The 14,835-nt window shown below is 49.5% G+C and overlaps 1 protein-coding gene and 1 long non-coding RNA gene across 13 annotated transcripts in view; one reads left to right on the forward strand and one right to left on the reverse strand.

Annotated features, from left to right (window-relative positions):
- Slc39a11 (solute carrier family 39, member 11) overlaps positions 1-14,835 on the reverse strand; it is a 421,148-nt gene that overhangs the window by 59,392 nt on the left and 346,921 nt on the right. For all 12 annotated transcript variants that reach the window (XM_063268767.1, XM_039085657.2, XM_063268766.1 and 9 more), the window contains one exon: positions 1,169-1,238. In XM_063268767.1, the coding sequence (XP_063124837.1) occupies positions 1,169-1,238 (70 nt within the window). The remainder of the gene's footprint in view (positions 1-1,168; positions 1,239-14,835) is intronic.
- LOC134480897 (uncharacterized) lies at positions 10,210-11,713 on the forward strand. Its single transcript, XR_010055866.1, has 2 exons — positions 10,210-10,505; positions 11,027-11,713. It is a non-coding gene; the product is annotated as an uncharacterized LOC134480897 (long non-coding RNA).

A 14,835-nucleotide genomic window follows, 5' to 3' on the forward strand; every position in this document is an offset into this window, starting at 1 on the left:
TTACAGTGAGTACGTTAAACTCCCTCAATGCTCACCATCCCCCGCTATCTCTATCCTCTTGTTTCTCTTGTTCTTGTAACCCTGGTTCCCTGGAGGCAGCTGAGATTGTGGCCCTTGGATGAGGGGCTCCATACTGCTGGCCTTCAGCCTGGAGGACGGAGTGGTCACGGCTTTGTGAGTTCGGGTGGGCTTTGTGGAGCTTATCAAGGAGGTCTGAATGCCATCGTGTGAGTGGATTTAGGAGAGAGGAAGAAGGCCTGGTGCTCTAGAGAAGGAGAGGGAAAATCTACGGTGACAATGACAGTGGGCTTAGCTTGGCTGGCAGATGGTGAGACGGTTGAAGGCGACCCTGAAGGAGGGACAAAGCCCAAGGACAGAGACAGTGACAGACAGTAGAGCTCAGCTTGGGATGCTAGGCATGGAGAGCCGGCGAAACACTTGTGCAGAGATATCTGAAGGCAGGCGGCCCTGTAGGAAGGAGCTCAGTTTTGGGCTGGAGCCGGATGTGGGCATCACTAGTAAGTAGAAGGAAAATGGGTAACGGGAATGGAGGAAGATGCCCGAGGAGTGGGCAGGCCACGAAAAGAGAGACACTGACATTTAAGACTGGGTCAAGGGGTTGGGGATTTAGCTCAGTGGTAGAGCGCTTGCCTAGCAAGCGCAAGGCCCTGGGTTCGGTCCCCAGCTCCGAAAAAAAGAAAAAAGACAAAAAAAAAAAAAAAAAGACTGGGTCAATGTGTGAGAAACAGGTGAGGGAGCCTTCTGGGAAGAGTCTAAAAATGAGGGTATAGTGGACCAGGAAACTCCAATGATGAGAGAAAAGGACTTCCTGAAGGAAAGAGCCATTCAGAGTACTGATCGGTCGCCACCCTTGCTAAGACCTTCCTTAGTCTTTAAACATTTCACGTGCTTAGAGACAGCATGCAGCTATGTCTTGGTTTCATTTACGGTGTGGTTACCTGTGAGCTGACTCCTGTGAAAGAGTCGGTACAAGCCTGCCTGTCTGACTGAGTCCTTCCCTCACACATGAACTTCCTCTAGCCTCATTACTCTGGCCATGATGGACTGAGGGTGCTTAGCAGCCCTGTGCCAGCAGCTGGCCCAGGTTCCAAGTACAGGGACCTGAGGGGTATAAGGCCCACGCTCCAGATCCCGTGCAGTGGCTTACCTGGCACTCTCGAAGGTGGCAGATGCAGTCTTTTCTACTGCTCCAAACCCTACACCGACAGCGAGACCCTCTGAAATAGACACAAGACACAGAGATTAGGAATCATTTCCGATGGGGAACGTAGATAGCGACCCTTGCTTTAAGCTGCAAGTAACAGAAAATCAATGTAACGATGGTATTTGTACTCTAGCCTTATGTTTTCTTTTTTATTTTTTTTAAATATTCATTGATTTATTTTATGTAAGCACACTGTAGCTGTCTTCAGACATGCCAGAAGAGGGCATCAGACCTCATTACAGATGGTTGTGAACCACCATGTGGTTGCTGGGAATTGAACTCAGGACCTCTGGAAGAGCAGTCAGTGCTAAGCCATTTCTCTAGCCCTCTAATCTAGTCTTGTAAACTCCAATCTGCCTCCTCTTTGATGTGTGTGTGTGTGTGTGTGTGTGTGTGTGTGTGAGAGAGAGAGAGAGAGAGAGAGAGAGACAGAGAGAGAGACAGAGAGACAGAGAGACAGAGAGAGAGACAGAGAGAGAGACAGAGAGTGTGTGCACTAATATCAGGTGAACATGATGGGATTTAGAATTAGCATGGAAACAAAGCTCTGGGTATATCTGTGAGGCATCATTCTTCTTCTTCTTCTTCTTCTTCTTCTTCCTCTTCTTCCTCTTCTTCCTCTTCTTCCTCTTCTTCCTCCTCCTCCTCCTCTTCTTCTTCTTCTTCTTCTTCTTCTTCCTCTTCTTCTTCTTCTTCTTCCTCTTCTTCTTCTTCCCCCTCTTCCTCCTCCTCCCCCCTCTCTCTTCCTCCTCTTCCTTCTCTTCTCCTCCTCCTCCGTTCTTTAAAGACAAAGTCTATGTACTCCTGGCTGTCCTGGAACGTACAGAGATCTGCCTGAGCTGCCATTTCCAGACCAGAGATGTTATTTCAACTAAGTCAATCCAGGTGGAAAGAACCACCCTAAATCTGGGCTGTGCACTTCCTCAGGGTCTCAGAACGAGAAAGAGAAAGCAGCCTGAGCATAGGCCTTCATCTCCCTCTGCTTCTCGACTGCGGCTGCCATGTAGCCACCTGCCTCGGGCTCCTGCCCGCATGCCTCCCCCCACCACTGTACCTCTGAACTACATCCATACAAGAAATAAGCATAAAACTAGAGCCCCTCCTTTATCTGTTGTCTGTCTCCACCGTGAGAAGATAAGCCTCCCTGATGTTACGGCAGTTGTATGTCCTGGGCTAGAAGCAAGAACCAGTACCAATGGTAACAGCCCCAGTGGAGGAGATGAAGTTCCTGTGATCTGGGGAGGCAGGTGGGTGGGAAGAATTCCTAGTACTTGTCTGGGTCAAGGTCAAGGGCTTTGGGGCTACACTAGAACATTTTATTTTATTTGAATGAGAAAGGTGCTATCTACTGATCGAGAGGGGCTGGAGTTTCTTCTGGACCCACTGTTCCTTAGAATGATTTGTTTCTTTCTTTGAGCTCTGTTCAGTTGACAGGGGTCAAAGACACATGAACAGAACAATGGGGTCCTGTTAGCACACAGATTAAGTAGGCTGGGCTGTACCATTAGAAGGACAGAGTTCAGCAAGATGCTGTCCTGGGGGGTTGGACCTTCCAAAGTAGAGGGACTCTGGAGTCCCCAGCTGCACTGATGCCTGGGTCATTCCCAGCTTGTGAAGAAGACCCATGTTTGGAGGGGAGGGTTTCTTCCTAAAACCACATAGCTGCATGGGGGCTTCTCAGCCTTGGATCCCCCAGAACACACCCTACACAGAACAGTAGGCCACAGAAGTTGCCAAGTCACTTCTTTTCCCAAGCTCTAGGGTAGAAGGAAGGCAGTTAAGTCGAGGCCGGGGCCACCGATTGTTCCATATTGACTAACTGTTGAGCATGGTATCCAAAGTCCTGCTGAGGCTGGGCAAGCTCCCCGTGAGCTGTACAACTACGCCTCAAAAATGAGTTTATTTAAACTTCATCCATGGGGCTAGAGAGATGATGGCTCACTGGTTTAGAGCACTTGTCGCTCTTGCAAAGGACCCAGGTTTGATTCCTAGTACCCCCATGGTGACTCACGACGGTCTGTAATTCCAGTTCCCCACTTGTTAAGTGTTTCCTCCATGATAATAATGGTTTCCCACTAGGGCCTTGTTTCAGAATCTTCATCCTCTGTTTTCCTTAGAAAGTCGGGAGTGGGGGTGGGGGGTAGGGGGTGGGGGTGGTGACCCTCGGTATGCAAGGCTTATACGTGAATTATAGTCGGGGTCTGTCATCTCCTGGCAAAGGTGACAGGGTGCTATCTCGGCTAAGCTCTGGTTCTGAGAGCCAGAGTTTGGGTCCCCACCAGCTGTCTGTCCTACCCCTTCTCTTCCAGATGCTCCCCCCAGGAGCAGAAGCAGCAATCCCAGGCAGAGGGCTATTAATATCTTCCTGGTGGGTCTGAAGCTTCCGCATGGGGCAGGCAGGGAGGGACTTACTACCTGAGTGTCAGACGCTGCTTAGGCAGGCTGCAGTGGGGATGCCAAAGTTCTGGGTAGCCTCTCTCTGCAGAGTTGCCCGCACCACACCAAAGGGAAAACAAAGATGGAAAGTGTCCGGGTTGCTGCCCTCCCCCCCCCCCCCAGCCTTCAGCTTAATGCCACCCAGAGCTAAGCTGCTGTCCTTTGCCAGAAGGCACACCAACACAGCTGAGACGCCCAACCATTCCCATCGGTGACACTGGATTTTCAGGACAGGGACCTTCCCCGGGGCCTCTGGCCAGCTGGGACAGGTGTCAAAAGCTGGGAAGGGTCTAAGCTTTTTATTGACCCCAGTCTTGCATATTTCCCTTGGGGGGAGGGGGATGTTGTTCTTTAAAGCCATAAACAACAGCTGTTTGGTTCCTCTGCTAATGGTTCTTTTTCTAATTAGTCATTTTAATGTAAATCACAGAGCAGCCTAACGCAATGGCACATTAAGTTAATAAGCAAAATTACCAACCCCCCAGGAGAGAGGCTCGGCACACATCCCCAGCACATAGACATATGCACCCTCAACTGATACTCAGGGATGGGACAAAGGCTGGGCAAAGTCACCCAGCTGTGGTGGGATGGGGACTGGCCTTGAAGCCATGCCACCATCTGTTATCATTCCCAGAATGCCATTTGATACCCAGTTTGCTGCCTAGGCTCATGGTTTTTTGCCCCCCTCAGTGGATGTGGCGTGGCTCTGTGGGCAGCAAAGACCAGCTTCTGCAGCTCCATTCCCCATAGAATGAATGCTTCATCTCCCAGCATGCTAGGCACCCACGACAGACCACCAGCAGGGGCGCTGCCCACTAGAGAGACAACTTTCTGTGATGGTTTCCAAAGCGGAGGGTCCTGTCCTTCTCTTGCAGACGCAAGGGAGGGAGACACGGTGTTAGCTCGGGTCCCCACAGGACTGAGCAAAGGAGAGAGGTAGGGGTGGGTAATAAGGGAGAGAAGTTTTCCGTTGCTGTGCTCAAAGGTGGCAGGTGATCCGCAGGAGTCAGAGGGATGAGAGGCTGATAGATTACACACTCGGAAAGAGCATAAATCAGTGAATCAGCAGAGGGAAGGAGGGGCCGCTGGTGGGAAAGGGAGGGAGGTAGAATGCGATCTCTTCCCCCAGGTGTTCCAGCAAAGATGCAAATGAGGAAGGTAATTAAGACAAGATGCCCATGTGCTGGAATAGCATGAGTAAGCGGCTGCCATTAGCCCCGTACAAGGAGAGGAGATGCACTGCCTGGACCCACAAGGATGGCTGACCACAGGGGAGGCCCCTTGGAGGACAAGCAGAGCACCAGGCCTGAAGCTGCTGTAGCTGCCACAGCCTTCCTCTGGGACAGGGATGAGACCGGCCGCCTGTCCCTTGCCACTACAGTATCCTTACTGAGGGTCAGGGATGATGGCTGAGAGGGGTCAGAAAGATGGGTTAGAAGAGTCACCGGTGGTGGGCGGCTGTAAGGAGACTTCAAGGAGACTTCAGGGAAACTGCATAAATCAGTTCACAGTAATTGAGACACGCCTAAGAGCTACAGAATCCTGGCTTGTGTGAGTGTAGGCGGCAGTGTGTGTGTGTGTGTGTGTGTGTGTGTGTGTGTGTGCATATATGGGGGAGGGGAGGACACGCCTAAGAGCTACAGAATCCTGGCTTGTGTGAGTGTAGGCGGCGGTGTGTGTGTGTGTGTGTGTGTGTGTGTGTGTGTGTGCATATATGGGGGAGGGGAGGCATGGAGTCCCACCCTAGCTAAAGAGCTGTTGGCGGTTTATAGCTGATGGGGGAAGGAAGGTCAGTTTTCTTTAGGGGTGTGGTCCCTGGTGGGTAGGACACCCTCCAAGGAAGACCGCACATCCAAGAGTATATGGGTGGCACAAACTGATGGAGTTTTTTAAGTGGGGAGGGGGGCACACAAAAAGTTGGGTGGGTAGGGAAGCCGGGATTGATCTTGGGGCAGTAGGTGGGCGAGATCAATATCATCATAACACACTGCACAAAATCCTCAAAGAACTTTAAAAAGTGAGAGGGGGACGGGAAGTATAATGTAGGGCCTTTGACCAAGACAGACCGACCTTGGCTCCTACTCCATTACTTAAGGTTCTTGCAGAATAGAAAAGCAGGTGATGTGGCTTTTCTTATAGAGTAGTCTCGTTAATGGAACTGACCCGGGGCCACTTAGAATTGGCTAAAATTCGCTATGGCTCATAAGCAGAGCTTGAGACATGGGAGAAATTCCTCCTCTCTTTCTCCCAGTGATCAGCACCTCCAACAAAAGTTCCAAGTATTCCAGAACATTCCAGGCAGCTAAGTAGATGGTAAAAGAAAAAGTGTCCTTTCATCAGAGAAAGGACTGGAAGAGCTTGAAGGGGCTTGAGTCTCCATATGAACAACAATGCCAACCAACCAGAGCTTCCAGGGACTAAGCCACTACCCAAAGACTATACATGGACTGACCCTGGACTCTGACCTCATAGGTAGCAATGAATATCCTAGTAAGGGCACCAGTGGAAGGGGAAGCCCTGGGTCCTGCTAAGACTGAACCCCCAGTGAATGTGATTGTTGTGGGGAGGGTGGTAATGGGGGGAGGATGGGGAGGGGAACACCCATAGAGAAGGGGAGGGTAGGGGTTAGGGGGATGTTGGCCCGGAAACCGGGAAGGGGAATAACAATTGAAATGTAAATAAGAAATACCCAAGTTAATAAAGATGGAGGAAAAAAGAGTGCCCTTTCTTCCTGCCAATGGCCCCACTGACTTGGTTTTAAGGGCACGGATAGAGTTCGCAAGTCTTTTTTGGCACTTCCGGACATCAGCATCTATGCGACTTCAACTTTGACAGATGTCTTAGCTGCAGAGGGCTGCTCTAACAGAACACCATAGACCGAGTGGTACGTAAACAAAAGGAGTTTCCATCTCCCACTTCTGAAGGGTGGAAGGGCCGAGGTCATGGCTTCCCCAGACTTCCCCAGAGAGGGAGGATGCTTCCCGATTCATAAATGGAGCCTCCCCCAAGGCTTCTGAAATAGAACGTGCTCATCCCAGTGTGGTGGGACCAGGGGAGAAGACTAGAGAGCAGTCAGACTCCCCACCCTGGACACTGCTCGGGAATAGTCAGTCCCCTTGGGTGGCTTCCCACAGGAACAAGGCAGGGCCCACGGTCACCGAGGGCTCAGTGTCTCCTTTGTGTGCTGCTGTGAGGCCACAGCTCAGGTCCCGCCCTTGAGTCTTCTCACCGTGTGCAGTTCGTTTTCCAGCTGGGCCTCTAGTCTAAGTGCTCAGATGTTAGATCTAGAACTTACGGCCAGAAAATGTCAACACAAAGGCCACACAGGAAATGAGGGAGCCACCGCAGCTCGGCCTCCTCAATTTGAAACTCGTTAAGATTAAGGCAAAGGCTAACATTTCCTGGGGAGGCCTCATAAATATTAAACATGGCCACCACCAGCAAACACTACCACCACTAGCAATGACAACGAGCTCCCAGGGGGTGAGAGAGGGGGGTGACTTGGAATGGACAGGCCGAATCATACTCTAGCCCACTGTGGGTGTGTGAGAAAGAACGGGGTTACACTATGGCTAGAAAATCTGGGACAAGAAGAAAGAATTATCTTAAAGAAGGACAGCCAAGGTTGTCTTATGGCCTGTTCCACACAATACACATGTATGCACACATATGTGCGTGCATGCATGCACACACGCACGCACGCACGCACGCACATACACACACACAGAACAGCCTAAGTCCAGAGCCTTATGACTGCACATACAGCCCCTCTTGGTGGCAGTGTGAGGCATCATTAAATGATTGTTGGATGTGTTGGAACAGGGGGGACTTATTTATGGCTTTGTAATTTCTGTAGTCCTGACCTGAAGAAAACAAGAAGAAAGGATTTGTTTTTAACCTCCCTGGAGGACTCTTGAATAAAATTAGACCCTGGCAGTTCCTCTGAGATGATGAATAGCCTAAGATCCAGGTTCATTTATCATACCCTAGATTTGACTTGCACCCCAGCACGCTGAGAATCCAGGCTGGAAAACAGTTCAAAGCCCTGATCGCTGATCTGCATTGCTACTCAAAGGTCAGGCAGCCACCCAAACATGTTTGGGGGTAAGGGTATCTTCTCTTACAAGTATCAGTCGTTCACCAGGAGATTAACAGCAGGGGTAAAGAAACCTCCTGCCCCCGACAGCTCCTCTCAGCAGTGTGTTGGTGCTGGGGTACCAGGCTGCAGCCAGCCTTCTTTCTCTTCAGGGTGGCCCTGTATAGACGTTTGAGAAACTTGTGCAATGGCGTCAATTCAAGGTTTAAGGGGGAACTGGTGGGACACAAAAAGGTGAGGTGCCCTGAGTTGCAAGGGATGGGGCATTTAATGGGGAGCTGTCCAGCGGGATTCCAGATCCCAACACCCAGAGGAACTGGGGAAGGAGAAGAACTCAGACAGCTATGGAGGACATAGACCATGGAGAGCTCAAGTTGCTACTGGCCTGGAAGCTCCATCCTTACTCCTAGGTTTTCCAGTGCTGGACGTGCAAGGGAGTTCTGGCGCCATGGATATCAATCTACCTGGCAAACTCTAGAGACCCGGGCACTCGGGTGAGCCCTGGAGGCACAGGGAGCCTGAGGATGCTGTCCTGTTCTCTCTGCTGTGGACTGCTCCAGTCTCAGACTGTTTTTTCTGCACAGACCTTCATTTCATTAGCATTCTTGCTGTATATGCTGTTCCCATCTCCATATATCTGCACCCCATTTCTCCAGGTTACTTCTGAGACTCACAGCATATAAAAATGCTTCATTTTACATTCTCATTTGAAACTAACAGCACCACACGATAGTTACACAAGCTACTATTTCTTTAAGGGTGAGATGGCTTGTATGGTTTGAAAGAAATGAGTCTGATTGTATGTGAAAGGAGTTTGAGCCCAGGATATTTTTCCCTTTAAAAAATGGTATTTTATTAATCCTTTGAGAATTCTATACAATGCATATATTTTGATTATATTCGTTCTCACTCCCCCAACACCTCTATATTGGCTGAAGCTGTCATGTACTCGAGTCCTAGAACATGGGGAGACGGAGCTGGTGCTGGCCCAGAAGTGCCATCCTTACTGGCTAGCTTTCAGGATGCTGGAAGGCACTCGGCATGCATGATGCTGCTGGAGGAGACAGGTTATCATCAGTCAGATTCAGATGTGAACCCTCTGAGCTACAACAGTGACTGGCCTGGCAGGATATGCCTACGGGTACATGGTGGCGTCAATGCTATGGGCGGCCACTTTAAGAATGGAATTAAGGCCTGCACCAAGAGATGGGTCCCCTATGTGGCACCATTAACAGGGCCATCGTTTGATCTCCCTAGAATTCCCAGGCTGACAACTGCCTGGCCTTTAGACTGTGTGGGGGATACAACTCCCCACATATTTAAAAGGTCCTGTTGTCCAGATTTATTGTTGCTTGCTTCTACTTTGTACATTCACGCTGACTGAGACATCTGACAAAGGCCTGGGATAGATTATGGATGCCACCGAAAATCAAATAACCTTAGAGAGATTACAGTAAACCCCGGAGATCCCGGAAGAAAAGCGAATGGCTAGAGGTTAAAGATGAAGGTGTTGCATGGGTACGCAGACTAGAAACGTTATTAGGTTAGGGAGATGGCTTGGCCAGTAAGTGTGATGGTTCAAATGTGAGTTTGACTCCTGAAACCCACATATAAGGCCGGGTACAGTGACACGAATTATGTGATTCCAGTTCTGGGGAGGCAGACACAGGCTGATGCCTGGGGCTGTCTGGCTAGGCAGGCTAAACTAATGGGTGAGCCCCAGATCCAAGTGAGAGACCCTGTTCCCCTCACACCCCCCCAAAACCAGGATGAACAGAACCTGACGTTGACCTCTAACCTGAACATACATGTGCACTTCCACACAGCAAACTCTGCACCTCTTTACACGGCACATTGTTGGTGGCCACCATAAACAAAACAGGAAAAAAAAATATACATCAAGAATTAAGTCTGGCTTAAGAATTCCCCACGCAATCCGCTGGAAGTGAGGGTGAAGAAAAGCCTGCCTGGCCTCGTTCTCAGCAACATTTCAAGTGAATGACAGCGTCCCTTTGAGTGGATTTTATCTGGGAGGAGAACAGGAGAGGAGAAAAATGAAGTCCGTGTGCCCGGACTGCTTTCAGGCTTTGAATTCTCACAGTGGCACACGGACACTTGTTTTAAAAGGGGTGACATCAGGGTACAGTGAAATGAATACCCAATGGCCTGACTGACCGTTCTCAGGTCTATAACAAGGAGTTTATGCGTCCTCCGTGGAGATGGGTGGAAGGGAGTCAGCCACGCTGCTGTCGTCCATTCATCGTTAACATCAACAGGAGCACAGAGCCAAGAACACAAAGGGGCCCGGCGGGGCCAACACACTAAAACTGGAGAGGGTGGAGGAGTTACATCAAGCTCCTGTGTGGGATTTAAGCAAAGGAAGCTCTGTGGGCTGGTGATGTGGCTTAGCGTCTGTCACTGAGCCGGATGACCCGACTTGGCTCCTCAGGACTCGCATGCTAGGGGAGAACTTAGCCCCTAAAAGCTGCCCTCTGACCTCCACATGCACACCCCTCCCTTCCCAGTGAAGTAACGGAAAGTAAATGTGACGTCATGGATTTAGAACCAATCAGGAGAGGCTTGTGGGAGGCCCTGGGCGTCACATGAGAAGCCCTTGCTCGTGGTGAGCTTTCTGCATGAACCCTGCAGTGAGGACTTCTCATTCTAGGGACATTTGGCACAGGCAGAAACAGGATCTCAAAACAAACAAAAACCCTATCGGATCAGAGAGAAGATGTCACTGCCAACGTGAGTTCTGAAGGGTATGCAGGCCACATGCTAAGCGTTTTATGAGAAGGTTCTATCAAATGTAGATATTACATATTACAAAATGCATATCTATATTCATGTTTATATACTTATTAATATATATGTATTCACATATGTGTGAACATGTGATCCATATTTGCATGTGTATGTTTTATATTAATATTTACATTCATATTATATATTGATTTGTATATATGTGTTGTGTTCACATGTATGTATATATGTATCTATATTTGCATGGGTATGTTTATATTAATATTTATAGTCATGTTTATATATCTATTGATATGCATATATGCATTCACATACATGCATATATGTGTTCACATATATGTATATTTGTGTGCATCTATATTTGCACGTGCATATTTTATAGTGTTCATGTGTGTTTACACAGGTAGGCAAATACACAGATATCCACATGTGTATATAGCACATACATATGTGTGCGCATGTGTATATAAGATACGTATAGTTGACATTGGGTGAATCTGTTACAGGTACAGGAGGAACATAAGCCCCCAGTTTCTTTGGTTAAGGGGTTCTGCCTGGATTCTATCTTGGCAAGCCTCACAGTCTACGGAGTTGGCGTGGCTCTTGGCACCTGAGCATGTGCAGATTAGGAAAGACAACAGGGGGAGACCATCTACATTGTATAGAGAGCCCATCTGATGTGCCCACGCCTGCAGTTCCTTTATCAGAAGTGAGCCTAGAGCATGAAGACAAAGACAATTCTGGTCTCTGTGGGGATGTGGAACAGTCCCGGGGCAGCTAATCGCAGCCAGTGTCCAGCCTCAGCCGCCTACCCATCCCAGCAGCGATCCTTCCTTCTGGTGCTAAAGGAAGTCTCCCCCGCCGTGCGGTCACTTGAAGGATGCCCAGATGTCTGCAGGGCTGACTCCATCAGCACAAGATGAATCTCTCCACCTCTTCAGAGAGCAGATCAAGGAAGCCAGCCACAGGGCATCTACTTTGACTGCTTTCTCAGAAGCCACTCTGCAGACACCTCAAATCAACACCCTCCCCAGGGAGGCTGCACTCCCAACACCTATGGTGATACTGTGGCCCAGTCCCTGGCTTGGAGCTTCTTCCCCCTTTTATCAGCTTTTCCCCAATAATACAAACCATTAGAGCACATGCCCCAGGTAAGCCCAGCCAATCAAGGAAAATAAAACTTGCTAATCTAATCTATTGTACGGTTCAGATTTTCAATCCCTGTTAAGAATTTCAGAGGGAGAGCTTAAAGGAAAATGGGAGGGAACGGCCCGGAGGTGCAGATGTAGCTGTGGGGTAACTTGCTAGTTTTTAGATACCGTATTTCATATTTTTCAAATATTAACCTTCCAACCACCACGGAGTAGAAATCTACACCTTAAATATAAGAAGCTAGAACCCCAAGAAAGTCACGTGACTTTTGGAGTGCATACAATGCCTGGCAGCCATGTCTGTCGAGCCCAGTCTTCTAGTCTTCTCATTTGCCCAAGATGGATGATCGATTAATGTTGAATTTGGTCCAGGAGTTTCACCCATCACCCTGTGAAGTTGCAATCAAATGTCACTTGCATTTTCATGATGCGAATGCGACATGAATTGAAGACCAGGAGGAATCGGGCAAGAGAAGAGAGGGCAGGGCTGGGGCTTCCATCATCAGGAACCGGGGGCTCCATACTCCTGTGAGGACACGGGGGCCCCTGGATGCTGAGTGTCCCCTTGCAGAAGATAAGCGACACTTGGATCTTGACTCTGTTGCAGAACTGTTCAGCCTGATGCTTCCTTCCACCACCGATGCGGAGGTGGCCCCAACGTCCTGTGGGTGGCCCATGCCATTCAGAGTCACTCCTGATCACGGTAGGTCTTCAGACCTCTGAGGCTCATCTAGACTGCAGTTCACTTGGGAAGCAGCAATGAATGACCTCCAGTGGATGAACACTTTGCCTTCTCGTGTAATTTATGACCCAGAGCCTCAGTACAGATCCTCCAAGACCAGGGAGAGCCTGCCTTCCCAGGATGCCTAAGAATCATGCTCAGGAAACCTTTTCCTTCCTCATTTTTCTGCAGCATCTCCAGCTGAAATTCCATGTTCTGGTGTGGGAAAATCTTGATTTTTGACTTGCCAGGATTTAGAATCGCCATTGGAACCAAACCTCCAGGCATGTCTTTGAGGAGGTTTCTAGATTAGGCTTAGGTAGGAATATCCACCCTGAATGACTCCAGCACCACTCCATGGGTGGGATTCCTGGGATCTCCTTCTCCTTCTCTCTCTCTTTCTCTCTCCCTCAGTCACCTCTACCTCACAGTCTCTCTCTATGCTTCTGTCTCTGTCTCTTCCTCTCTGTCTCTGTGTCTTCCCCCACCTCCTTCCTACCAGCATTCATCTTTCTCTGCTTCCCAACCGGACCAGCTGCTTCAGGCTCTGTGCCTTCCTTGTCACGATGGGCTGTAGCCCTTCCAACTGGGAGCCAAGTGAGCCCTTCCTCCTCACATTGCTCTCATCAGGTGTCTTCCACAGCGATGAGGAAGTAACCAAGGCAACTAGAGGTCACTGGAGACACTGCCCTGGGCACTAGAAACATTAAGGAAAGTTCTGGGGCAAATATTAGGGCTAGTCACATGATATTATACCTAACTGATCACTTTAACAACAACAACAAAGATGCTGTAGAGTGGATTTGGGGCTCGCATATCCTAAGAACACGCTCTACCACCGAGTTAGGCCTCCATCCCACAACCGTTTCTTGGAGAGGTTGGGGATTAAACACAGACCTTCAGGCACGCTAGGCAAATGTTTTACCTCTGAGCTACATCCCTAGACTACACAACCATTATCTTTAAATCATAAGATAAAAATCTCATGTAGCACGATGTAATGAGCTTATAAACCCTGACTGTTCTCTTGAAGGGTCAGAAAATTCCAGAACATTCCACAGCCTCAGATCCCCATCAGTGAAGAAACCTGCCAAGTTCTGTTTCCCTGGTGCGTTTGACAAGAGACCTCTTGCATTAAATAGCACCTGTTAACGTCTTGTGAAGCCTGCTCTTTGTGGGGACTTGTTTTGGGAGACACTGCCTGGGAGAACTCAGATAATTAAGAGTTTTCCGAGCTGTTCAGAGCCATCCTCCCCAACCCCAAGGCTGCATCTGCATAAACTGCATAAAATAAAATCCACACATCCCGGGGTGGTGGCACTCAGGCATTCAGCTCACGGATTATTATTAAGAGCCTCCTTGGTACCAGACTCTGGTTTAGAACCAAGGACTCGCTAAAGCAGGGGGGTTCTGAAGAAAGAGACGGACGGGAAAGATGGATAGACCGGCGAGAGGGAGCAACCACGGGCTTTCTGTGAGATCTCGGTTTTGAACCAGGGTCTACAGGGAATTCCCCAGACAGAGGCTGACAGAGGTAAGTGCCACATCCATCCACCCAGCAAGGCAAAAACAGGCCCTCTGCTCTAGCCCAGTTCCATTCTCTGAGTGTTCGTCACAGGAAGCTCTTGCGGGCCCCAGGCCAGCGTGATTGCTTACCATCTGCTGCCCGTCTCATCCTCCTCTACCTTAATAAACAGTACCTGGTTTAGTCACCACTGTGTGGGGCCAGGGCCTGTGATCTTTCAGGTTGGTAGTATGGTGTTACACGGTTCAACTCTAGAATTCAAAGACGAGGTGCAGCGGGGTCACTAACGAGCCTCAGACACACTGATCCTTTCTCTCTCTCTCCCTCTCCGAATCCTTCAGACACTCGGCTCAGAAGTTACATGCAGCCAAGAGAGGGGCTGCCTTTAAGGATGACCTCATGGGAGAGAGGGGTGACAGGGTCACCCTCTGGAGTTTTCAAACCCCAGGTTTCCCTCTGGTAATGCAGAGTGTAGAGGCAGAGGCAAAGGCAGAGGCAGAGACCTTCAGTCTTGCCTGGTTCCAGTGCACGTCAAGAATGATGCCTCCTGTCCTTAGATGCACTCCGTTCATCCATAGCTATTACAGAAAAGGATCTGGCTGGCTTCGGGGATGGCAGGTTTCCTCTCACAGTTCTCTGACTTGGGCAAGTCCACCTCTGCCTAGGCAACCTGATGGTCTCCCTCCTCCTAGGAGATTACCATACTGAGGCTTCACATAGCATAGACAGCTGATGGCTTACCTTGCTATGGTCCAGATCTGTTGGACTCAAGTGCTTCTGTTTTCCTCTAGAGCAGATGGGACCATGGGTGAGCATGACTCTACCTGGCATGGCCTCCTATGCTCTCAGCAACCATGTACCCCTTCAATGAACCTTTCTCCCACGGAGGCCCTGGTGGCCTCTGTCTCATGCTATAAG

This window comes from Rattus norvegicus, chromosome 10 (assembly GCF_036323735.1).
Source record: "Rattus norvegicus strain BN/NHsdMcwi chromosome 10, GRCr8, whole genome shotgun sequence".
NCBI classification, from domain to species: Eukaryota; Metazoa; Chordata; class Mammalia; order Rodentia; family Muridae; genus Rattus; species Rattus norvegicus.